At 46.3% G+C, this 25,887-nt stretch overlaps 1 protein-coding gene across 6 annotated transcripts in view; it reads left to right on the top strand.

Moving 5' to 3' along the window:
• The window catches only part of TPST2 (tyrosylprotein sulfotransferase 2), a 366,385-nt gene that overhangs the window by 251,956 nt on the left and 88,542 nt on the right, over positions 1-25,887 (top strand). For all 6 annotated transcript variants that reach the window (XM_085633284.1, XM_085633283.1, XM_085633286.1 and 3 more), the window contains one exon: positions 3,643-4,566. In XM_085633284.1, the coding sequence (XP_085489410.1) occupies positions 3,731-4,566 (836 nt within the window). In that variant the 5' untranslated portion in view covers positions 3,643-3,730. The remainder of the gene's footprint in view (positions 1-3,642; positions 4,567-25,887) is intronic.

Below are 25,887 nucleotides of genomic sequence, written 5' to 3'. Positions count from 1 at the left end.
TCTTTTTAGGAGGTTGCAGAAACAAGTAGATCACATAAAAATAGAGGATTTGCACTGTGAGTCCCATCTGCATTCTGTATGCTAACAGACTCAGGGTATCAGCTGGTATGACATCACATGAAAGCTGGCATGACAGTGACATCATAGAAAATCAAATGGCACCCATGGCACAAGTGAATGAGCTTTGAACACTGTAGAAAAAAATAATGCCACTAATACTGTATGAGTTAGCAATACCAGCAGCAGCTGCAAGCCATGCGTTTCAAAACACTCGCCAGTACTAAGAGGGTTGTTCAGACTCTCTGCTTCAGTAGCTGGAATTTACTTACTCTCTGTCTCCCTCCCTCTCCATCTGTTCTCCCTCTGTCCCCCTCCCTCCCTCTGTCCCCCTCCCTCTCCCAACTTGTCTGTCTCTCTCACGCTGTCTCTCCCTCCCGCTTTAAACTCACCTGCTGCTCTCACTAGCTGCTCCCCCCCCCCCCCCCCCCCTGCCCGTCACCTCACCTTCCCTGGAACACAAACAGCCGCCGCACCCAAGTACTTCACGGGTCTTTTAAAGGCCAAGTCACTAGTTAATGAGGCTTTGTTGTATTTCATCTCTTCTTAGCGCCCCTGCATCTCCACTCATTCAGAGGGGAGCTGCAGGGGCGCTGAGAAGAGGTGAAATACAACGAAGCCTCATTAACAAGTGACTTGGCTTTTAAAAGAATCGCCCGGCCCCCATAGCCCCGCGCTGCTGCAACCGGCGGTGCACAGGTACGATGTCTGCAAGGTCCGCGGGCCGCCAGGGAAGGCTTGCCGGGCCGCTGGCGGCCCGCGGGCCGTACTATGAGTACCCCTGCCCTAGGGCAATTAAAAAAAATTATTTTTTTTTCGGCAAATCGCCGAGTGCGCGAAGCGTGCGCGCACTATAGAAATGAAAAAAATTCCGCGAGGTTCGCGCTGCGTGCACGCACGGTATAAACGCTTTAAAACAAAAATCGCAATCTCCTTCCCCCCCGTGTGCACATGCTGCGCGTAGCGCAGCACGTGTTAATGGCTTATGCCCCCACTAAAAGTTTATACCAAAACCCTTAACAACAAAGCGTATCATGTGTCCTCCTTGTGCGGCCGGTGCGCGAAGTGCAACGTGCGTACATGGCCCATTAAGCGTAACGTGGGCGCGCGGTGCGCGTAGCGCACTGCGTGCCCACCGTGCGTGCACGGTGCGCAAAGTGCACCGTGCGTGCACGGCACTAACTGCGTAAAGTGGGCGCGAGGTGCGCAAAGCGCACCGCGTGCTCACCGTGCGCGCACGGAACGAACTGCGTGAAGTGGGTGCGCAAAGCGCACCGCGTGCCCACCGTGCGCAAAGCGCACCGTGCGCGCACGGCACGAACGGCGTAAAGTAACTTAGCATTTAAAAAAACATACAAATTCACTGAAAAAAACCATAGGTTTCACACATGTTATAGTTAGCTGGGCATTTTCCTCATGAAAAACCAATGAAATTCCCCCGTTATAGTTAGTGCAGGCAACTATAACTCACGCGACCGTAATCCGCTGCTGATGACGTCAGATATTACATCACTGATGACATATGTGTCTTTCTGAAAAAAAAAATATATATATATATGTATAGCTAAAAAAAAAGGAAGAAGACATGGGTATATAAATGTGTAAATACAGTGATGTAATATCTGACGTCATCAGCAGCGGATTACGGTCGCGTGAGTTATAGTTGCCTGCACTAACTATAACGGGGGAATTTCATTGGTTTTTCATGAGGAAAATGCCCAGCTAACTATAACATGTGTGAAACCTATGGTTTTTTAAGTGAATATATATATATAAGCAAACTTGTGAGATCATTTTTTTTTAAAGCAGTGAACTTCCTTGCCTGATAAGAAGTAGGATTCTTAACCAGTTGTGGTATATTTTTGGTTATGACTGAGTACTCGAATAATCATGCAGGTATTTTTTATTTGTATAGATATTTGTAGTATTTTTTTATTTTGTGCGTTGCAGATTAAAAGGGTTCAAAAGTGATAATATTCTGTCTCTTCTTGGGAGGGATGTTACCAAAATTACTGAGTTTGCCTGGTTAATCTGATTGACTAGCTTTTGGGTACATGGAACCGCTTCAAAATCCTTCTCTGCTAGTACCCAGTTGAAGGATATCCTAAAAATGGTACTCGTTCATTTGTTCTGAGAACATGGTGCTAATTATTGACAGCAGATGTCCTCTTGGAGACTTTGGGATACGTGACCCTAACGCTATGCATGGATACTATACTGACCTTAATGCATTCTCAAAGGGAGGAATGTTCCTACTTTTCCAGCCGTTTCTGGGGCATTTCCTGAATGGCATGGGACTCCACTTCACCAGTACGCCTGTAAGGTGAGTGGGCGCCATCTTGACGATACTTAACCACAACTGTGACATTGTTCATCAATACCAGCGATGGGTTCTCGTGCTAGGAAAGCAGCTGGGTATTTGTTAATTAACGTGTAGCAATTCAGAATAATCGACATAACCTGTTGTATTGTGTTTGTAAAATAATTGTTAATATTTATTTTATTGTGTTTGCCTTCATATAGTATTTGTCGGTTGAAGTCCAATATGGTAAGGTATTTTTTTTCAAACTGAATAAGCTATTGTTTATAGTAAATCATGAAGCGATTAATAGATATATGGGCCAGCCAGCGCCATTCTGCATCGCACCCCCGACTTGTGCTTCCCGACGTACTCTAGCTTGGCCACACAATGTTGATTCCCTTAAACCAATGGAAGACTACGATATCACGATTTCTTTAAACCCGATTGAGAAGGTAGTTTGTGTTCGTGATGATGTTTAGAGGAATTGTGACTATCTTCGTAACCTTTATAAATGAAATTAAACGTGGCTTCTGTTTTTTACTAAATGCTTCCCCCTTGTGGCTCGATTATATATTTTATGTTTCAAATATGATCTTGTAAAATTGTAATTCACTGTCTAAATGTAAACCTTATAATTAAGGCTCCCTGATTTTCTTGTTTACTGATTTTTACAGATATACAGACAGAACCATTTATTTTCTTGTCTGTTTTTATTTTTAAATGTGGATGAAAATGGAAATTGGGTGTATTTTTGAGTGATTCTAAATACTTTTCCATGACTGCCAGGCTGTGCGCTTTGATTGGTAAGGGTGTTTAAAAAGAGGGAATTTTAGTAAAGTGGCTTAAACAGCAGTCGCTATGCACAAGGCTGATACTTAAATGTGCATATTTTCATACAAGTGCATTGATTTATCTTCTGTGGGTGTTCATATCACTGAAACCTGGCAGGCATTCAAGCAGGACTGTATATTTATTGGTTAAATAAATGTGGAAATATACCGGTTTCAGCTTTACCTTTCTTTAACAAAACCCATAATAAATATGGATAAATACACAAAGTTGACAAAAAATAGATATGGATAAATACAGACGGAAATGACAAAAAAATACCATAAACCAGCAGCCCTACTTACAATTAAATGAGAAATGGTTCTTAAAAAAAAGTAAGGTCCATGAATAGTTTTCACGACAGCAGTGAGTGCTACTACTTTATCTGCTTATTTATCTTATACTGTTCATAGTGGATTTTGATTGTTTCTGTTTTATATTTTTATACTGACTAGGTGTGCTATGGAAGGGTTATTATTAACTGTTAACTGAAAGATCAACGAAGACACATCTAGCAACCCTGGATGTGGGAAACCAATCAGAATGCGTGTAACAATAAGGAGGCTGCTACTGGGAACTTGCCTCGCGTTTGTACTAATGGTGGCGGTTCATCTTGGCCAGCAGATGCTTGAATGTCAACAAATACTAGGCATGAGCAATCACCGGAAGATGAAACCTGAACACGAGCACCTGGTTATGGTGGATTCAAACAACATTGAATACCGTTATAGTAAGGAAATGCCTTTAATATTTATCGGGGGCGTGCCAAGAAGTGGAACCACGCTAATGAGGGCCATGTTGGACGCACATCCCGAAATCCGATGTGGTGAAGAGACTCGAATCATCCCCCGGTTGCTGGCCATGCGGCAGGCGTGGTCCAAATCCGGGCGTGAGAAAATGCGCCTAGACGAAGCTGGTGTCACTGACCAAGTCTTGGACTCCGCCATGCAGGCTTTTATACTGGAAGTAATAGCCAAACATGGCGAACCAGCAAAATATTTATGTAATAAAGACCCGTTTACACTGAAGTCGTCACTGTACCTCTCTAGAATATTCCCGAACTCCAAGTTTCTTTTAATGATACGAGACGGCCGCGCCTCCGTGCATTCCATGATCACCAGGAAGGTGACGATTGCTGGGTTTGATCTGAACAGTTATCGAGACTGCCTTACAAAGTGGAACAAAGCTATTGAAGTCATGTACTCTCAGTGCTTAGAAATCGGGCAAACAAAGTGCCTCCCAGTTTTTTACGAACAATTGGTATTGCATCCTAAACAGTCCATGGAAATGATTATGAACTTTTTAGACATCTCCTGGAATGAGGCAGTGCTACATCATGAAGAGCTCATTGGGAAGCCTGGAGGAGTATCTCTTTCAAAGTAAGTTTTGGTGGTTTCCAGATGTGCACGTTTTGTTTATGTGCAATGTAGTCACGCATTGCAATTAAGATATGATTGAAAACTTTATTAATAGACCTATCACAACTCTGATATAAAATACTAATGCTGTTCTTAAACGTTTTACAGTCAGGATAATGTAAGGCATTCTGTCATGCCACAAAGGGTGTTGTGGCACTTTCCTCAACAAGGCAGGCAGAATATCTCCACCACATGTTAGGAATACATGGAAACGCAACAGATCAAATATTGCTCTGCTAAACGTGGCTCTTTAAATATTTTAGAATTGTTAATTTTCAGAATATATCCTCATCTGCTGAAATGTCACTTTAATCGGTATAATTTCAGACTATCTTTTTGCTTTAGAGAAAAAGGCTACTTTCTCTTTCCAACCTAATTCACCAATGACTATAGACTTTATAGCTGTAGCTCAATATTCTACTGACTTATAACCTGTGTACAGGGTTGTTGATTTATTGTTATTAAAGCATCTTTGTCTTTCCCTAGACCAAATCACGAAGGTCCTGATGTTTTTAAAGCTTAGTATACAGTGGCTCATATTTTCTTGGAGCTGCTGTTGCCTTCGAAATTCTGAGCGTTAGAAAGTTTTGGTGACAGATCATTGAAATAGGAGTTCAATTTAGATTGGCACATTTTGTAACTTGTGAGCCGCAAATGCTTAGCAAGATCTTGCCCTACAATTCTTTAAAAATATTGTCAGGGACTCCACCTCAGGATGGTTCCTGCTTGGCCCTGAGGAAGAACACAACCAGTCACTGCAGTTGGGCCCGGAAATCCCCTGCGTATCTGAGACCTCCTGAAGAAATTAATTTGGGTGCTCTAGAGCCCAACATAAGAGTTCTCAGTGGGGTGTCATCCAGCAGATGAACACGGCTGCCGCAGCAGAGACCCTACGGTGGCACTGCCCTAAGCAGTGCTGCCACCTATCGGTGTAGCTAGCCCGGATGTTGCAGGCTAATAGGCGATTTCGCCATCCCACAAGGTCAGAAAAGTTAACATGTATTGACAAAGTTAATAGGTCCCGCCTATGCAAGAGCTATTGGCTTTACCAATGTGTTTTAGCTATGTTGTACACCAGTGTGCATGTTTTTCAGCATAGCTTAAAGTCATTTGGGGTAAAGGATAGTGGCCTGGAGGGGAGCGTCGTAAAGTGGAGTAGAATGGAGTGTTATGTAGTGCCGTTGATTGGTGTGGAGTTGAGTCGGGTGTTGTGAAGTGTCGTGGAGGGAGTAGAGTGGTATGGAATAGTGTAGAGCAGAGTGGAGTGGCGTAGAGCTGATCAGATTGTTGTGGAGTGGCATAGAATATCATGTAGTGGGGTGGAGTAGTGTGCAGTAGAATAGAGTGGAATAAATGTGCATGAAGTTGCATAGACTGAGTTGCATAGAACGTCACAGAGTGTGGTAGTGTTGTAGAGTGGAGTGGAGTAGCGTTCAATGGAATAGAGCATCATAGAGTGGCATAAAGTACTGTGGTGCAGAGTAGGCAGGTGTGGAGTGCATTGGTTGTGAGTAAAGTGGTGTGAAGTGCAGTGACGTAGAGCGCAGTGACATCGAGCACAGTGGCATAGAGTGCAGTGACGTAGAGTGGTGCAGAGTAGATTGCAGTGGAGTAGAGTAACTTGTTCTAGAGTAGTGTGAAGTGGTGCAGGGTAGAATGAAGTGGTTTGGAGAGGAGTGGCATAGAGTGGTGTAAAGTGGTGCAGTGGCATAGAGTGCAGTGGCGTAGAGTAGATTTTTCAAAGTTGAGTGAAGTGTCATTAAGTGGAGTGGTGCAGGGTAGTGTTTTGTGGCGTACAGTAGATTGTTTCCAAGTAGAATGATGTAGCACAGAGTAATGCGGGATAGAGTGCAGTGGCGTAGACTAGTGACATATTGTACAGACTAGAGTAGAATGGAGTAGAGTGGAGTGGCGCAGAGTGGGGTTAAGTGCAGTGGTATACAGGATATTGTTTCAGAGTAGAGAGAAGTGGAGTGGATTGGGGCAGGGTAGAATGCTTTGGCATAGTGAATTGGCACAGAGTGCAGTTTTGCAGAGTAGAGTGGCATTGAGTGAAGTGGCATAGAATGGAGTGGTGCAGAGTAAAGTGGCCTAGACTGGAGTAGTGTGGAGTGCACTGGCATAGAGTAGCATGGAGTAGAGTGCAGTGCCAGAGTGCAGTGATGTATAGATTGGAGTGGCCTAGAGTGTAGTGGCATACAGTTACGTTACCGTAGAATGCATTGGTGTAGAGTTCAATGTGGTAGAGTGATGCATATTAAAGTGACAGAGTGCAGCGGCGTAGAGTAGTGTTTCAGTATAGATTATAGTGGCGTACAGTGCAGTGGTGCACTGTAGATCATCCTAGAGTGCAGTGGTGTAGAGTATATTGGTTTTGAGTGAAGTGGTGTAGAGTGCCCCAGCATAGGCTAGAGTGGCGTGGCACAGGGAAGAGTGCAGTAGAGTAGATTAGAGTGGCTTAGAATAGAGTGCACTGTTGTAAAAAGGAGCAGTGTAGAGCAGCATCGAGTGTAGTTGTGCACAGTGCATTGGCGTAGGGCAGGAGAGTGTTGCAGAGTAGACTCGCAGAGTGCTGTGGTCTCTAGTAGAGTGCATTGCCATAGAGTGGTGCAGAGTAAAGTGACAGAACAGTATCATAGAGTGCAGTGGTGTAGAATAGTCACATAGAGTGTAGTCTCGTAGAGTACAATGGTGTAGAGTTCAGTGTAGATTGGCGAAGAGTGCATTGGTTTTGAGTAAAGTAGTGCGAAGTGTATTGGCATAGAGTGCAATGGCGCTGATTGGAGTGACGCAGAGTACATTGGAGCTGGGTGGATTGTTAGAGTGGAGTGGTGCACGGTAGAGCACATTGACATAGAGCAGAGTGGTAAGAGATCAAAGTAGATTAGATTGGTGTAGAGCAGGTTGGCATAGAGTGCACTGGCTTAGAATGGAGTAGTACAGAGGCATAACGTTCAGTGTTGCAGAGTAGAGTGGCATAGAGTGCAGTGGCACAGAGTGCAGTGGTGCATAATAGAGTAGCATAATAGAGTAGTGTGGGGTAGAGTGCATTAGCAGAGATTGGTGTAGAGAGGCATAGAGTAAAGTGATGTAGGGTGGAGTGGTGCAAAGTAGACTGCAGTGGTTTGGGGTGAAGTGAATTGAAGTATGCATGGTGTGGTAGTGTACTGCAATTGCAACCATCATATCTTGAAATGACCATTACATTTGCACAGCCATACAGTTTTATTGATAAAAGTATACAGTGCGCAAACGATATGTCATCACAGTCTATTGATTTGCTTTGATCGTAATATGTGTTTCCGACACACATCAGAATTACAAAAAAGTACTTAATTTGTGTTTTTATAATTCCGATATATTCTGAAATATCTGCACAGTTCATTTACAGACATTTTATTTTGTTTTTTGCTAGAAAAAAATGACGTACCTCCAGTACATCCCCAGTAGCCAGCATGATTGTCACACTCTCACTTTGAAGTCCCAGAAAGAAAAGTAAACACCAAGCTCCTTGGAGGACAGAGCCGGAAATTTGACCTCTGTCTTTGATCTTTGAATGCACAGCAAATGAGACAAGATGAGAATAAGATGTAAAGGCATGTGTACAGAAATTGAGCTCTGGTGCAAGAATATAGTTAACGGTTTAGGCAACAGAAGGGACAAACTCAAGCTGGACAGTCTAACACAATTAGAGTCCGCAGATAGAAAGCAAGCAAATGTGAGTTACAAACCACAAAGCCAATGGTAAGCAACGGGCAGAATGCATTTTCAGGGAAGCTTTCTGAATGTCCCCAAGTTGTCGTTAGCAAGGCTTCAACCTAAAAAGGAGACTGCAGATAGGACACACATAGTGGGGAAGACGGTGCTTGTCAGAATTTAAGCATAAACAGCCCAGTATGGATGAAGAGTCCGGGAGACAGCCAGAACCTGCAGAACAGGATCAAGCTAGGTGAGGGCAGTATGAATGGTCAACAACACATCTAGTTTGTTGGATAAAGGGAACTAGGTCCGCGTCTTGCACAATGTACACAAATTGACAGGTATAGTGATGGCAAAGTATATTCAGGTACATATACCCTAATATCACTGAACGTTAAAGATCCATCTTTCCCAATAAACATAGCTAAGGTATGGAGATATATTGGGAAATTGGGTCAGGCGTAGGGATAAGAATCTAATTAAGGGCCAACTTCAGGCCCTTAAAACTAAAAAGACAGATGGCACTACTGCAGCTGATGCACTATTTCTAGGAGAAAGGAAATAAAGCAGATAGGTTGCTAGTGTTGTACTTGCGTGCTCAATGGGCAAGAGCATACATAGCAGTAATTAGGACAGCACAGGGTACACTTGCCACAGAAGGAACAGGCTAAGTTAGCGGTGTTCATCCATTTTTACCAAAAGTAAAGTGAGTCCGGCTCAATTGATTTGGGTGGGAGTTAGGTCTTGCGTCTGGGCTTGCAAGAGTGAAATTACCCGAGGCTGGGCACAGGAACTCAAAAAACCAGTGGATAAGCAAGAGATCATAGGACCCATAAAAGCAATGAAACCTAACAAGGTTCGGGACACTGTTGGCATCCCTTTACCTTTTTTAATGAGACCATGCAGGCCTACTGCTTCAGCCGGTGGAGAATCTGTACAACTCTTAATGAAAGTGAAAGCAATCTAATCCAATCGAAATATGTCACAAAAATGACGCTCCTCCCGATACCTGAGAAGGATCCTAAGGAGTGCAAATCACATCATCACATTTGCTGCTAAATGCTGATGCCAAAATTTCACTAAAATCCTGACCAATGGACTGGACAGGATGCTTCCCTCGCTGGTAGGAAGCAGATAAAGTTGACTTTATTTGAGGCAGACAAGCTGCGATAAAATCCGTAGAGTAGCCCACCTCATTGAACAAGCATTTGCAATGCAATAGGTCTCGCATTTACGCGAGTTTGAGCTATTGACATTACAAATGATAATGCCTTTTATTTTTGTTTTCGTTTTTAAAACCTAAATAAAAGGCATAGTCTTTACAATGCCAATAGCTTATAGTCCCGTAAATGCGAGACCTATTGCATTGCAAATGCTTGTTTTCACTTGCCCGGCATGGTAACTCTTCTGCAAATCCTGTCACTCATTCAGGAGGTGGGCAGCTGCAAACTCCCTCTCTCTACCCAGGAGGGCGTTTCCCTTTGACACAGAAAAGTCAAACTGATTGAAAGGGAAGTCCCCGAGCCGAAGGGGGAAGGGAACACGAAGAGGAGTCTCCCCTCCCCCAATACCAGTGTCTGATGTGATATGGCAGGTTATAGGAGGTGCTTCACTAGGAGATTGGATGAGCAAGCGTGCGAGCGAGAGTGTGTTTCTGAGGGAGAGGAGCAACAGCTAAAAATTGAATATCTTCCCGACACACACCCCAGCGGGGGGGGAGGGGGCGGGGGGGGCAGACAAGTCACTCATTTGGGTTGAGGGAGGGGGAGGAAGCAAGACAAATGTTCTTGGTTACACACCTCTCCGCCCCCCTCGGAACCTAGAGTGCACTAAAGTGACCCCCATCTGCTAATGTACTATTAGTCTCGAGTGCTCGCTGCTGCTCAACGTGCCTGCCCAGACTCCCGCCCTGCCCCCATCAGGAAACTGGCACATTGTGCGGCGCATTTACGGCTTTATGAAACACATAAACGTTTCTTCCAGTAAGTGGAAACATGTTTTTGGTTTTTTTTGTTCAAAATAAATTGTTTGTTGGTTCCCAGTGAACAAAATTGCAATTTTTAAAGACCCACAAGATGTGGCGTCAGGCTGACCCTGGAAATCACAAGATGGGCTGCAGGATAGCATAGCAGAGCACAGACACAGGCATGCTGAGAACCCACTCCAATTAACATATTAAGCTTTGCACTTTTACAAAGTCTGTGAGAGTAGCATGCTTTCCAGTCCGTGCGCCAGATGCTTGTGACAGCCAGTTTAGCGTGTCGTCGCTGCATGCACATACAAAGTCCCTATCACCAAACCACATCTCCAGAATATCTGCTAGCAGGAAAGCCTCCCTCCCGGTAAAGGCCTCACATCTTGGAGCCAATACTCACCGCAGGCGACGCGTGGAATCTGTGCATGGTTCTGACCGGAAAGCGTGGCCCGCATGAGAACGTCGTCCGTCCGATCCCCAGCGGACACCTCTTTCTGCTTCAAGATTCTTTTATTTCTATTTCCGCCTTTGGAAATGTCGCAGACTGAGTTTGTGCTGTTGAATAGATAAATAAATAAACCGAGCGCAGTGTCCCTGAAGCGGGCGCCGCACTCAGTCTTAAAGTTTTAAAAAAAAAGAAACACGAGCGCGGTGTCCCTTAGCACTGCAGCGGCCATTGTCCCCATCAGTGTACATTTTAAAAAGAGTGCTCACCCACCAGATAAAGCCCACTGTGTAATGCCGCAAGTAAACGTTGCAGTCCGGATGGGCCATCGCAGAAGGAGACCGGGCGGTAACAAAGAAGCCTCATTTACAATCAAGAGCCAGCGTTTAGCATGAGCGATGACGCTAGCCAATCAAATTGATGGGCGGGGCTTCAACTTCACTTCTGAAATTTAATCGATTACTATACGCCTCACAGAGCGAGTAGCGCATGCGTGCTACAACACTAAGCGAGACTTAAAAAGGAAAGCTGAAAGGTATCCCTGGTCACCTGGCAATGCTAGACACCAAGAAGGCATTCAACAAGGTGAGCTGGGACTTCCTAAAATATGTCTTGATCAGGCTGTGGATAGGGGCAAGGTTTAAAGGATAGAATCAGCCTAATTCTCCAGTATTGGATCTTTCATGGATTCACATGCATAAATCATTCCCCGTAGTTGAAGTGAGAGTCCCATGGTACCATAATAAACAGTACATAACATTACCATAGCCTATTATGGCAATTAAACACTCACTTTAATAATGTAACCATATAATTTAAAAGGAACCAAACTCCAACCAATCAGGCGACATCACCCACTAGAATACTTCCCACAGAGGCTGATTCCCTCAGATTTTCTACTGTATGTTGTGTGAAGGTGTCTCCCTGAGCTCTACTGAGTTCTTCAACCAGATTGGCAACTTTTAACAACAAACTATCGACTATCATGTGAGAACCATTAAAGAAAGGGCTTTGAGGGCTCTGTGGCACCTGTGGGAAATAAAGACTTCATTCTGAAGACCCTCAAAAGGACCGTATCGACTGTCTCCAACTTGCCCACAAGGTAAAGGACTACAAGATCTGTTGCACCTTTTCCAGATAGGGAAGGGAGACTTATTTTATGGCTACAGAAGTTTGAATCAAAAAGCTTTCTGAGGAGGAAGACCATGACAACTCTACAACCTCTCAGAAAAGATTGTGTAAAAGGGAAAGGACACATGACCAAGAAACATCAGCGGTGTCTACAAAGGCCTTGAAAAAGACTTACCATGAGTCTACTAGAGACAGTTCTCCCAAGGAGAGAAATTATACTCAAATTGTGAGATTTGAGCATGCTACTCCATCTTCTAAAATGGGAGTGGCCCACTGAAGTCCTGCTCAGAAGCATCAAAGTCTAACATTGCTTTATAACTGTAGACGACATCGCTGTCGAAATTGGCTCAGTTGTTGACGATGGTGATGTCGACATCGGCGTTGACGGCGGCTACATTGATGACACCATCCACTAAATCATCAACATCGATCCCATTGGCGAAAGTCTCATAGGCTCCGTTGACAGACACATTACAATAGTTGATGATGATACTGCCATCCTGCATCCTGTAAATGGCTGCTCATAGAGGCGCCTGCGGTTCCTGACGTAGATATTACATCTTCTCTAGGGATTCGAAACTACCAGCAAGTGAGGCCTCCAGACCCTAAGCAACGACCTTAGCCTCGCCCCACAAGTACCTTACACTAACTGCTAAACACACACCAGACACCAGTTACCAGGTGGCAACTTCCCAGAGATTGCATCTAACCAGTGTAGCCTGCATGATGGGAGAGATGCAGAAACAATTGAATCCATTAATGACAGGCAACATTCGGGAGAAAGGAAAAAAGATGCAATTAGTGGTTAATTGAAAGAATAACGAAATGCGATATTAATCTAATGTTTCCATATTTATATAAAAACAATTCATGTATACTATTTTCTAGTTTATTGACAATCGAATGATCTTAGCTTCTTGATCGATTTCAGAGGATCATAGAGCCTCTCTCCTCTCTTTGTAAGTGTTGTTTGAAAAAGCTAGGAGACTTTGTTTTTGCAATGACAGATCTCTAGCGCCATCTGGTGGCACATCTTTGGAGTCCACCTCTTCGTACGGAGGAAAGGAGCACTTTTTCAGTTCGGCTTAAAAACAAGCGCGCGAGAGCGAGCACCAGGCCATATGTTTTGAATTATCGCGCCCGTGTCTGGGCACGATAATTCGGGTAACCACAAGCAATAAGCCACACACGCACAAGCGTGTGGTGAGCTTTTGAAAGCCCCTTACTAAAAGTCTCACCAGAGCAGCGCATGTGCGCTGCTACAGGCTCGACCTAAAAAGCCCTCTCAACAAGAAAGCGCAACCACAGACTCCACAATGACATTGTGGGCGACACCATCGATGAGAGTGAAAACCTCTAAACAATTCCTGATTCCAGAACATACTTCACCAAGTAAGGTCTCTCCTCTCCCTCCAAGTGACCTTCTTGATTTGGAAGAACCAGACGACGCTTCAGTTAGAACGGGCCACAGACCTTCTGAGCTCAACGTCAAGTATCAGGAGGAGGATGAGGAACAGTAATATGAAGACTATTGCATACCGCTACAGACGCAATACTCTGAAAGGCTAGAGAAACATGGGTAACTCTTCCCACATTATGGCCACACTCCTTTCTCTAGAAAGCGTTGCTCAGGTTCCTTTAGACTTGCTCCAAGACCTTCAAATCATGCTGCAGAATTAGTATAAAAGATTACTTGCACCCACTAAGACACCATCTCCAACACAGCCTAGACTTCCACCTCCATCTCTGAGACCACCTTGTCTATTCCTCCTGGGGAGAGGAGTTGGCCTAACTGCTAGGGCGGTCGACTTCGAATCTGGGGAACTGGGTTCGAGTCTCTGTAATGACACTGAACATCCTGTGATTCTGGGCAAATCACTTAATCTTCCTGTGCCTAAAAAAAAATGAATGTGTCCTCATGTAATGCAACTGGTACTATGTAAAGCGCTCTGATACCCGATTCGGGTCAAGTTCACTCTATATAAAAACTCTGTAAAATAAAAAAATATTTGACACCTAGAATAGCTCTGGCTTCCAACATTGCAGTACCTCTTGGAGATGATCCATCCTCATCGGAGGAAGACCGGGAAGAAGGGGAGATAGCAGACAACCAATCTATTCCCAACTAATGGGATGACTAATCCCCACTCCTCCACTTGCACCACAACCGGTAAAATCTCTGCCAAATGACATTGGAGGTTTCCATAATCACATGGAAGGGGTGGCAAAACGTTTCCAGCTACCATTGACAGTTCAGGAATATGACTGCTTTTTGTATGATTTTAAAGAGCCTGCCAAAAGATGTGTTGAAGCAATCCCTATAGTAGATTACATTTGGGAAGAAGGCACAAAAATAATAAAAATAACAACCAGCTACAGTCACTGCTGTCTTACCATGACAAGGTGGTTTCCATAGATAAATGTAGTTATTCTAAAAATCTGGCATGAATCGGGCCCTCCAGGAATAGCCATGGAGAACCCTGACCTATTGCAATCATCATAGAGGTGCCCCAGTCACATAGGCAAGCATTGCTCGATGGATCTCAACGGTGGGATTATTATCGCTTCACGTATTGACGGTGGAAGGACACCAGACTCACAGACCTCCACAAAGAGCTCGAACAACTGCGGCGCTAGTTCCTCAACGTATGCTTTATAAAAAGTGGTAGTTAGACCGCCCGAGCCAGGAGCTTTGTTCAATAGCAGACTTTTAATTACCTGTGCCACATCCTCTACTGTAAAGGGGAAATCTAAATAATCCCGGTCTGTTACTCAGCCATAGTAACTCTAAGGAATCAAGAAAGGGTAGCCGGCCTTCAGGGCTGGAATTCTTTGTGGTTGTGTATAGCTTAGAATAAAAGTCAGTAAACTCATTTAATATGTCTCTCTGGCCTCTAATTACCGACTGGTCCGCAGCCTGCAGCTCAGTAATAAAGGCAGTGGACCGTGGGGCGCAGAGCATTGCTGCTAGTGTTCTCCCGGGCCTATCCCCCTCCCCATATCTCCTAGCCTGGGCATGTTTTTCTAGGAATTTGACTTCCCGTTGGGCCTCTTCCTCAAATTCATGTAGTTTCTCTTTCAGCGCTGCCAGTTTATCAGACGCGCCAGACGAGTAAAATTGCGCTTCCAGCTCTTTGATCTGCTTTTCTAGTCTATCTAGAGTCCCACGGATAGACTTCAACACCCCGCCTGTCTGGCTATACAATTCCCTCTCACCACAGTTTTAAAAGCTTCCCACAGCGTGGCCACTGATTCCACTGAGCCTTTGTACAGAGAAAAATAATCATTGATATCTCTTCTTTAAAAGTGTCGTCCAGGAGAGCATCCTGTGGCAGTCTCAAAGTGTACATTCGCGGAATGGAATTCGGTAAATCCAACCGAAGAAGATCAGGAGAGTGATCGGATAGAGAGCGGGGGAGATGTCAGACATCCCTCGTCCACATGGCTACATCGCGCGATATCAGCCAATAGTCTAAACGTGACTAAGCCTTATGGTATTCTGAGATACTTGTTCCCTCCTCAACCGCCGGGTGTGTAAGTCTCCAAACGTCCACTAAGTCTCCGTCAGACAATATGGCTCGTAATGCGGCACTAGCCGAAGGGTGCAGTGTTCTAGAGACTCCTTTCCTGTCTAATGTGTCATCAAGAATAGCATTGGAAATTCCCCCCCCCCCCCCCCCCCAATAGTATCACAGTTAGTTGCTTTCACCTTGGCCCATACATGTTGAAAGAACTCTGGTGGGTTACCACTCAGAGAGCCCTATATAATTATGAATCTACCCTCCAGGTCTAGTTGCAATGCACCCTCTTTCCAGTCCAGACCTAGTCTAATCAGCATGGCCACTCCACGAGCATAGTTCAAATAAACGGCCGAATATACTGATCCCCATCTGTTATGTCTAAGTCTAGGGGAGATAGGGATACCTAGATGTGTCTCTTGCAGCCTGCAAATATCGATGTGATGGCGAAGCAGGTAGGCATGCACTAATCTGGCCTTTCTACCATCATTCAACCCTCTTATATTCCAGGTAAGAAAATTTAACATAGTCATAGGTTGGCTATTGCTATAAGGGGCAATGGATCAGTAATATGAAAACATTTTGGTATATACCATAGCACGACAGTACTTTTGAAGCACAAAAAGCATACATCTGGCAAACAATAAAACAATTCCCCAACCCGCCTCCCACTCCAACCCCCCAATCAGGTTGCAGAATTCCCATCCCGAAAACCAAACAACAGCTACAACTATTAGTGGGAGCTCTCCCCTGTGGGCGTAGAACCACCGGCATACTCCCCCGATTTCTCAGGGTGGCCGAGAACATTGTGGTGGGTCTTACTTGCTACCAATCAATATTAGTATCCTAACGGCCAAATCTACAACAGTTCCTATATACTGTGTGCATCTATTGCGTGAGCTGCTAAAAAGTAGAACTGGGCGTGCCCCAGCGAACCACAGCATACCACATATGTGAATATAGTGCTTCTGGAGACAAATTACATATAAAACAGTGTTAGTGTATAATTTAGGTATCGCATGTATCTATGTAAAACCAGTGCCCCATGCTCAACAGTCACAAACCAAACCATGCAATTAGGATATATCAAAGTTAGAACCAATAGGACTGCGGCATCTCAGCAAGCTTCAATCATTGTCACTCAGAGTGGTCTCCTGTACTTTCGACCCTTTGGGACGCTGCCTGGATGACTTCTCACCAACATGTTTCGCAAACTTAAGGGCGGATATTTGGCGTCCGTGAAAAAGTGAACTGACCCATCGTGTGTAACCTTGAGCTTGGCGGGATACAAAAGAGCATATGGGATCTGAGCCTGCATAAGGAGACGTTTAGTCGGGAGGAACTCACACCTCGCCGCCTGCACAGCCGGAGTGAAGTCTGGATAGAAGGAGATAATGTTGCCACCATACGTAGTCGTTCCCTTCCCCGGGCGAGGCGCAGGACAGTGTCCCGATCTTGGTAGTTGAGTATCCTCGCCAAGATGGGTCTGAGTGGAGCACCAACTGGCGGCCTGGGTCCCAGAGCATGGTGGGCTCTCTCCGCAGCAAAGACCGGAGAAAGGTGGGGGTCAAACAGATCATGGAGCATATCTGCCACGTAGGTCTCCATCTTTACAATCGCTGTCGTCTCTGGAACCCCAGTGACACGAAGATTATTGCGGCGTGACCGGGCCTCCAAATCCTCATTCTTTGCCCGCATTACGCCCAATACTTTGTCCATCTGGAGGAGTTGTTCTTTGGTCTCTACTTGAGAGTCGTGAAAGTCTGATGCCCGGTTTTCAAGCACATCCAGCCTAGTTTCATGCGTTCCCACCTGTGATTTGAGAGCATCCAATTGGGAGGTCAGCGCGTCTAACTTATTATCAATGTTTCGGAGACTGGATCTCATCTCCAGCATGAGGGTGCGGTAGATCTCTACCCCCCCCCCCCCCCCCCCCCCGGTCCTCCGTTTGGTGATCAGGCGGACAGCTTGCCTCCGCCTCTGGGTCGTTTTCCGTGAGTCTCGTGCTCTGCCATTGATCAAAAGTGAGTTTCGGTTGTTTCAGGTCCTGTTTGCCCAAGTCTCAGACCGTGTCGTGGTGCCAGCAGGAGTAGCTTCCAATGACCCCAGTCAAACAGGCAGTGCCTAGTACGGGTGTAACCCCGGAGCACCCCCTTATCCAGCAGAGAATCCACCAGGCACCGTTCGCTCACCAGACCCACCGCGATGCGGCCAAACAGAGGCAGATGCACTTTCACCCCGCAATCCCCCCTGCAGCTAGCTGTTGCACTATCGTAGCCTCAGCACTGTAGGTCCTGTAAAAGCAGAGAGGGAGTCCATGCGGCGCGCATAATGCCAGCCGGACCAATATAGCACCTCCTTTAGGGATGATTGATGCAGTCAGTATGTGGCAGCAAGGTGAAAGTGTAGGGATGCGCTGGCTATACTGTCTATAAAGTGGAGCAGTCAACAGCAGTTCTTTAAAATCGCGTTCCTACACCCCAATCACCAGTAGGAGAGACTCAACGGGCCAGCAGCATACACAGGGCCATGTAGTTTCAAAGCGCACCTCTAGACCCTGCTCACTCCGGCTCCGCCGATGCGGTGATTTCTGCCGCAAAAAATGTCGTTCCGTTACCGCTCCCGCCAGGACTGCCGGCGCTGTCACGAAATGGCCGCCACTTCGTCCCTCGGATCTCCGCCACCCAATGCCTCCTCACCTACTTAGCGACTGCAGGAGATCTTGCTGTGTGGAGCTTTTACCACTCCACGGCCGCCGCCAGCCGCCCAGCGGCTTCGCCAGGTCCTTCAACCCGTCCCATTGCCGCTGATGGGACTGCAAGCCAGACACAGGGAGCCCGAGGCCTACCACGGCAGCCGCACCACGGCCTCGATTTTCACTACAACCGGCCTCACTTGCCCAGCACCTCGGGCGGTCCCAGTCCCCTGTGCAACAGGAGCCAAATCTTCGCCGCAGGGGCACCACCAATGTCAAGCGACGGCTCGCTGAATGCAGCCCACCTTGGGTCACCGGTCAGGATATTTTAGCATCGTTAATGCCCACCATTAAATCGGATCGTCAGCAGGATGTTATCTCGGCCAGCGGAGCTCACCTAGCAGGCGGCCATTTCGCAGCCCGGCAGGCCACGCCCCGCTCAATGGATCTCAGCTGCTATCCAGTTCTGACATTCCAAGGCTGGAAGACCTTTGGCAACTAAAGTCAAGGCGCATTCTACTAGAGTGGGCCTGTACCTCAGCGGTATTGTTTGATGGAGTGCCTCTTGAAACGATATGTTGAGTTGCGACATAGAGGAATGCACATCGCAGGCCGTTAGTCGTCAGTCTAGGACACTGCAGCGCCGCCATCTTGGGGGTAGTGTAGAGGACTCTGTAGAGGCGCCACTTCCGCGTGTGCTCTAGTTGGAGACACAGGAGGCGGGGCCCCTACTTAAGACGAGGGGAACCAGCAGTTCATTCCTTGACATCGTCCTACTAACCTCGCAGCGGATAGCACGTATTACCTGCGCAATTGAGTGTAGGTGTTTTTTAAGTCCGCACAGCGCGCGGAATTGGCAGCGCGTTTTTTAAACCGAGTGCCCGTTTCTTCCTGTAAATACATTGTTTGTTTATTTTATTATTGGTTGTACCCGTGTTTAACGATTGTCAGAGTAGCACTTACCTGCATTTTAAACTGGGACCTTCACTGCACTTTTCGCAGGCCGTTAGTCGTCAGTCTAGGACACTGCAGCGCCGCCATCTTGGGGGTAGTGTAGAGGACTCTGTAGAGGCGCCACTTCCGCGTGTGCTCTAGTTGGAGACACAGGAGGCGGGGCCCCTACTTAAAGCTGCCATGACAACGCGCAGCGGTGACGCGCAGCGGAAGCGCCGTCTCAGCGCCGGAGTCACGCCAGAGTCCAGCCCGTCTGTGCCCGTCCGGGCCCAGACGGGCACAGGGCAGGATACTATGGCGAAACTTAAGTCTGCGATGCGTTCTTACGAGCGCAACGAACTTATGGCTCTTCGGCATGCACTACCTAACAGCGAGGACCTTTTTACGCGACGTCCTTCCCCCCCCTTTCGTCAGAGAGGTAAGGAGGATTCCCTCGGCTACTAAAGGTAAAAACGACCTGGCTATCGGTCTGCTGAATTGCAGATCCCTCCCTCGTCATGCGACAGAAGTCAATCTGCTCATCCAAGACTCTGCCCTAGACGTTTTGCTGCTAACGGAAACGTGGTTGACCCCCAGCTCCGATGCAGACATCGTGGAGGCCCTTCCGCCAGGATACCTGATTTGTCATGTAGATAGACCAGAGGGGCGAGGGGGTGGCCTCGCCATTATTTACAGGAGTCTGTTCGTTTGCAGGGCACAGAACGGCCAACTCTCGGACTGTGAGAGCTGCCATTTTGCCCTCAGGATTTCCCCGACAGTGTCTATATCGGGCCTGCTGATCTACCGCCCCCCAGGTGTAGTGGGCAATTTTGTGAGTTCCCTTCTTGAATCAGTTACGACTCTGGCCACATCGACGGCTAATTTTATGGTGTTGGGCGACCTTAATCTTCACTTCAACGAGCCCACTGACCAAACGGCTCTGGATCTCCAGAGCGTTTTAAAAGAGTGTGACCTGAACCTAATTAATTCTGGGCCTACTCACGAAAAAGGACACCTACTTGACCCGATGTTCTCGAACATTCCTCGCCTTACAGCGAAGCCCGCCCTCTCTCTCCCTTGGTCAGACCATTTCTTGGTCCCAGCTTGCTGGCAAATTGACCCACTACCTGTACGTACCAAACAGGCCTTCCTAGTGGATCGAGCCTGGTCCAGACTATCGGTTGAGAAGTGGACCTCGAAACTGGAAGACACGATCCCTCCTTGTGCGTCGGACCCAGTTACGGCCGACACCAACATTAACAACTGGCTATCCGCCTCCCTTGATACTCTGATTCCCAAAAAGAGAGTCCAAAAGAGGGAGAAACGAGTTGGATCAGCTCTGTGGTATTCGGTAGAACTACGCTCCCTTAAGAAAGGATGTAAAAGGATGGAGAGGTTATGGAGGAAGAACTGGGAAGATCATAGGAGAGAAGAATATCGTGCTGCAATGAGGGGCTATAAGTCAGCTGTACGACTTGCGAAAGCCCTTTTCTTTGAAGACCGGATTAAATCCGCTTCTAGTTCTTCCAGGGAAAGTTTCAGAGTGCTTAGAGAACTGCTCAAAGTTCCGGAGCCGGTTGCCATGCATGATAAACAAAAAAGCACGGAACTAGCGGAGTTCTTCCACACGAAAATTGAGAAGATCTTAAACTCCCTTCCCCAGCCCAGGTTATCTCAGGACCACGGCAAACGGACTGGGGGAACTCAGGACAGAGAAAGCGCTCCCGGCCTTGACACCTTCGGCCCAGTGTCAGTGAGCGACGTCGCCAAAACTCTATCGTTGATTAAAAGCGGCTCCCCCATGGACCCGGTTCCCATGAAGTTCCTTAAGCAGGTAACAGCGGCCATTGCAGCCCCGTGACTGACCTAATGAACGCCTCTTTCACCCAGGGTCTGGTCCCACCCACTTGGAAAATGGCAGTTGTTAGGGCTCTATTAAAAAAATCCAATCTGGACTCTACGGTCCTCTCGAACTTTAGACCCATCTCATTGCTGCGGGTCTCGGCAAAGTTGCTGAGCGACTGGCCAATAAGCAGTTGTCTGCTTTTTTGGAGCTGAATGGTCTCCTCCGGCCATCTCAAACTGGATTTCGCCCGGGTCAGGGCACCGACACGGCTCTCGTGGCGGTCGTGGATGAGGCCAGACGGATCCTAGACTCAGGAGGATCAGTGGCAGTGATCCTCCTGGACCTCAGCGCGGCATTTGACACCGTGAGCCATCAGTTGCTGATACAGCGGCTGGCTGAGGTCGGGGTGTCTGGGGCGACTCTGCAGTGGCTGAGATCTTTTCTATCGGATCGAACTTGCCAGGTTTGGGATGGATCGGAGAGATCTAAATCAATCCCCCTCCAGTGTGGAGTGCCACAGGGCTCCTCGTTGAGCCCTACACTATTCAATGTTTATATGGCCCCGCTGGAGGATGTAGTCTCCCCCTATGACATCAAAATCGTCAGTTATGCTGACGATACGCAGCTAGTTGTTTCCCTATCCCATCTGGCCGACAACCCGGACATTTTGAATTCCTGTCTGGTGGATGTCCATACTTGGATGGGAGAATCCTCCCTCAAGCTAAACGGCTCAAAGACGGAACTACTGCTGCTGGGGAGTAAAGCTACCCTCCTTCCCCCACTCAGCTGGCCTGGTTGTATGGGTGAGCCTCCAGCCCCCAAGGAAGCAATTAAGAGCCTTGGAGTCTGGTTAGAACCGGACCTGTCACTTCGCACTCACGCCAAGAAAACAGCAGGAGTGTGTTATGCCTTACTCAGGTCGGCTCGGAAAATCTTTCCTCTTCTTCCGTTAACATCGAGGAAGCTGTTGATTCAGGGTCTCATAACATCTAGACTAGATTATAGCAATGCTATTTTCTTGGGCGCCCCTGAATCTACTTTCAAGACCCTTCAACAGGTCCAAAACGCGGCGGCAAGGCTGCTCATGGACATCCCGAGGACGCAATCTGCGAAGCCGGCACTAAAGGCATTGCATTGGCTCCCTGTGCGGGAGAGAGTGACTTTTAAGGCACTTTGTATTGCCCATAAAATCCTCTTGGGGAAAGGCCCCTTCATTCTAAAAAACCTAGTTACGGCATACAAAGCAAGCAGAACGCTGCGATCAGAGAGGCAACACCTCTTGCTAGTTCCAAGAGTAAAAAAGGCCCGAACAGGCGGAAGAAGATTCTCTTTTAACACGGCAAAGCTTTGGAACTCGCTTCCGCTTAAACTACGCGCTGAGCCTTGTACACTGCGCTTTCGCAAAGGTCTTAACCTTTTTGTTTCCCGGATAATGTGTCAACGCTGTCCTCCACCTCTCATCGGATGTTTGTCTGGAAGCGCCGGGATGCCCAAGGGTAGCTGCGCGCTATATAAGATTTTAAATAATAATAATAACATACATTTGTGCAGTATTATTGCCTGGAATCTGCACAGCGCGGTGATGAGGCTGTTGGGCAGGCGGTGTTACATCATTTATTGCAATAAGGTGAGCTTTTTTGATTACATATGTCTGCTTAATATTTATATATCTCTGTATATGTTTTTATGCCTACCATCCTCTGTTGAGATATTATGATGATAATTGTACAAATACTGTAACTGCTAGCTATTCTGATTCAAGCATGTGAATGTATGGAAGATTAAATACTGGGGAAGGAGTTAAGTTGCTTACCTATAACCGTAGTTCTCCAGTAATGTCATCTTTCATAGATTTGCATGTGGCCCACTCTCCTCCCTGTAGAGGTCCCCTTATTGTTGTGAGGGAATCCGCCTCTGTGGGGAATATTCTAATGGGTGCCGTCACCTGATTGGCTGGAGTCCAGTTCCTTTTAAATGATAGGGATAAGTTATTAAAGTGAATGTTTCATTGCTATTATAGGCTATGCTAATATTATGCACTGCTTTATTATGGTATCCTGAGACTCCCACTTTGACAACAGGAAATGATTCCAGCATGTAAATCTATGAAATATGCCAATACTGGAGAACAACAGTTACAGGTAAGTAACTTATCTTACCGATTTCCCCCCCCCCCCCCCCCCCCAATTGCAGGAATATAGGTCAAAAGCACTTGTTCACAGGAAATCACATATAGTAGAGGCACAAGGCTGCGGTGGCCCATAGCCAGAGCTGGACTGGCCGTAGCGGGCACCAGGCAATCCCCCGGTGCGCCGCACGGGTGGGGACCGGTTTTGGGCCCCTGGGGGCCGTTTTTGTTACAGGGCCATTTTTGCAGCATAGCTGCTAAATCGGCCCTGTAAGCCAGACCTCCCAACCCCGGGGAGGAGGGGGGGGGGGGCTGCCGAGCACTTTGCCAGGGCTGGTTTTGGTTCCCAGTCCGGCCCTGCCCATAGCTCCCATTTTATTTGTGCTAGCTATTGAACCCGCTAGCCTGTGCTATTAGAGGAAAGCCTAGAGTTGGTAAATAAAGTTTGAGGATGTATGACACAAGATCAGCCTATCTAGCAACTTGCTACTAGTGATCACTGAATAGGACTATAGGCTCCCAGTTTTGATGAATATGCTTGCCGAATTCAAGCTGGGGTCTGGATTCAAGTGCTCAGGGATTGACCCCATTGACTTGGGCTAAGACTTCAGTGAAACACTTGGACCTCAATTTTTCCAGCTCAGTAACGGACTGAATGAAGAGTAACTGGCCAACTCTCAAAACACAAATAATTACAAACCTAGTACCCGGGAGGAGTTTGTGTGTCATGGATGGTTAGGATTAATATAAGTAAGATGAACGTCCTTCCCTGTCTTTTGTATTTATTCCCATCACTGCTATTCCAATAGTAGAATTGCCGAAACTAGTAAAAGCCCGGATTTCATTTGTGTGGGCCACAGGCAACGCAAACTGAGTGAATACCTACTCACGGCAACTAAATAGAGGGGTGGCTAGCATGCCCAAATGTACTGAACTACTATGCTGTAACTTTTGTGTAATGGTTGTATGTCGGAACCTCACAGACATTTAGCACGCATACCTTAACAATGCGGTCTGAACCACAAATGCGTATTTACAACGTATTCCTTTACCATGCAAGTTGTTACTTCGACTTGCCTTAGGGAAAGCGATGTATAGTATAATTTACTATTACAACTCCAGCTTGCGCAACAGGGTTAGTGTTGGACTTAAAGTCCAACATCAGTCCAATTCCACTTTCCTTAAGGCAAGTCGTTGTAACGACTTGTGCGGTAAAGGAAGGCGTTGAAAAGACTCATTCATGATTCGGGTTTCGTTGTTAAGGCACAGCGTGGTTTGTGCCACAATGTAAGTCTGTTTCATGCGCCTAACAGTCAAATTGTCCATGTGTAAATCTGAAAAATAATGGCGCCATATGAAATGAGCCTTATCCAATAGACCGCTGTGGAGCACCCTGTGGTTGATAAGTTAACATGGGCTCCATCACTTGTACGTATCTGAAGGCCTCGAGTGCTTCGTGCCTATTCACAAGAATGTTTGTGATTTTCTTAAAGAAAAAAATTATGCTGTTCCATTTTCATCACAGGCCATGCTTTAAGTTGATGTGAAGCCGTATATGTTGTTTCTGGCCTAGGTCATATTGGCAAGTTTGCTGCCCAGATATATTGTATCTTTTTCTTATCTCTGGACACAGTGCCTCACTTTTGCATGAGGTTCTAGGTAAATCTGTGGCCTTACAGCTGGGGGCCATCTCTATTTGGGAACTGTTTTTCCCCTTCCTTTGCTTCCTTCGCTTCCTTCAGTGCAACTTAATCAAAGTAAGCCAAATGTTAAATTGTGGCTGTAATTCATTTCACGTTGACTTCTCAGATCTTAAAATATTGTTAAGCCTATGACCGGCACTGGTTCTTTTATATTATTTTATTAATTAAACGGAACAAGTGAAAAACATAAACGTGTTTTAAAGAAACGGTTCTTTTTCACGGCCATGAGTAGTCCACTAGAATCTCTCTGAATCCAGGGGTTTTCCTCTTATTGTTTTCCCGTCCCATTGATACGGATTTCAGTTATCAGAATTGCATTAAATATTTACAAAACAATAAAATAATTGTAACCATAATTATCACAATAACGTAGGACATGAGGTGTTCAGCTGAGTAGCTTACTGTAGATGCATGGGACATGGATTCTTTTCTCAGCTTCTCCTCTTCAGAAAGTTGTGGATCTTAATTTGATCGCTTTTTCTCATTGGCCGCCAATTGCATTTTTTGCTAGCACTGGAAATACTTGAAAATTAACTAAACTTTAAGTACTGTACAAACAATATGAACACTCGCAACAGAATTAAAATACTAAAAATGAAAAATCTGTTTAAGTTTTATTTGTTAATTTTCTCCCAGTTCTCAATAAGCACATTTGTCTACTATTTCTCTTAGTACCGCCCGCTTCATTATCGGCTCTCACTTGTAAGAAAAGGGATGTTTTTTTCTTAATTTACACCTGCACTTGCCATTAGGTGCCTGCTGTCGTTTGTATACAAACTGAGATGTGTCTAGCACTTCAATTGGTTCTTTTGATGTTCCTGCGGAGACAACAATGAGCACAAGATAAAGTGCGGCAGAGAGTTTGCAATAGCCTTGGGCACAGAAGCTGTGACTGGTGCCCACTCTAATGTCTATAGGTGATTTTCCTATTTTTCCATTTGCTTTATAATAACGGAGACACAATTGAAGCCTTGTGTAAAAGGGATACCTGCCTTTAGGGATAGTAATGTTCATTATTTAATGAATAGTGAATCATCGTGGGTGGAAATGACCAATAAATTGAGACTACACTAGCGGTGCTGGGACCGGCCACCAGACGTGCGGCGGTCCCGCACCGCTAATTAGGATGTGACCCCCCACCGTGGTGGTCGCATTCTGCATTTTCAACATTGCGGCGGGTGCTGCTGTAAGCAGCACCCTCCGCAATGC

Source organism: Triturus cristatus, chromosome 11 (assembly GCF_964204655.1).
Source record: "Triturus cristatus chromosome 11, aTriCri1.1, whole genome shotgun sequence".
Lineage (NCBI taxonomy): Eukaryota > Metazoa > Chordata > Amphibia > Caudata > Salamandridae > Triturus > Triturus cristatus.
Note: the sequence above shows the minus strand (reverse complement) of the source record. Positions and strands in the feature narration are given on the sequence as shown.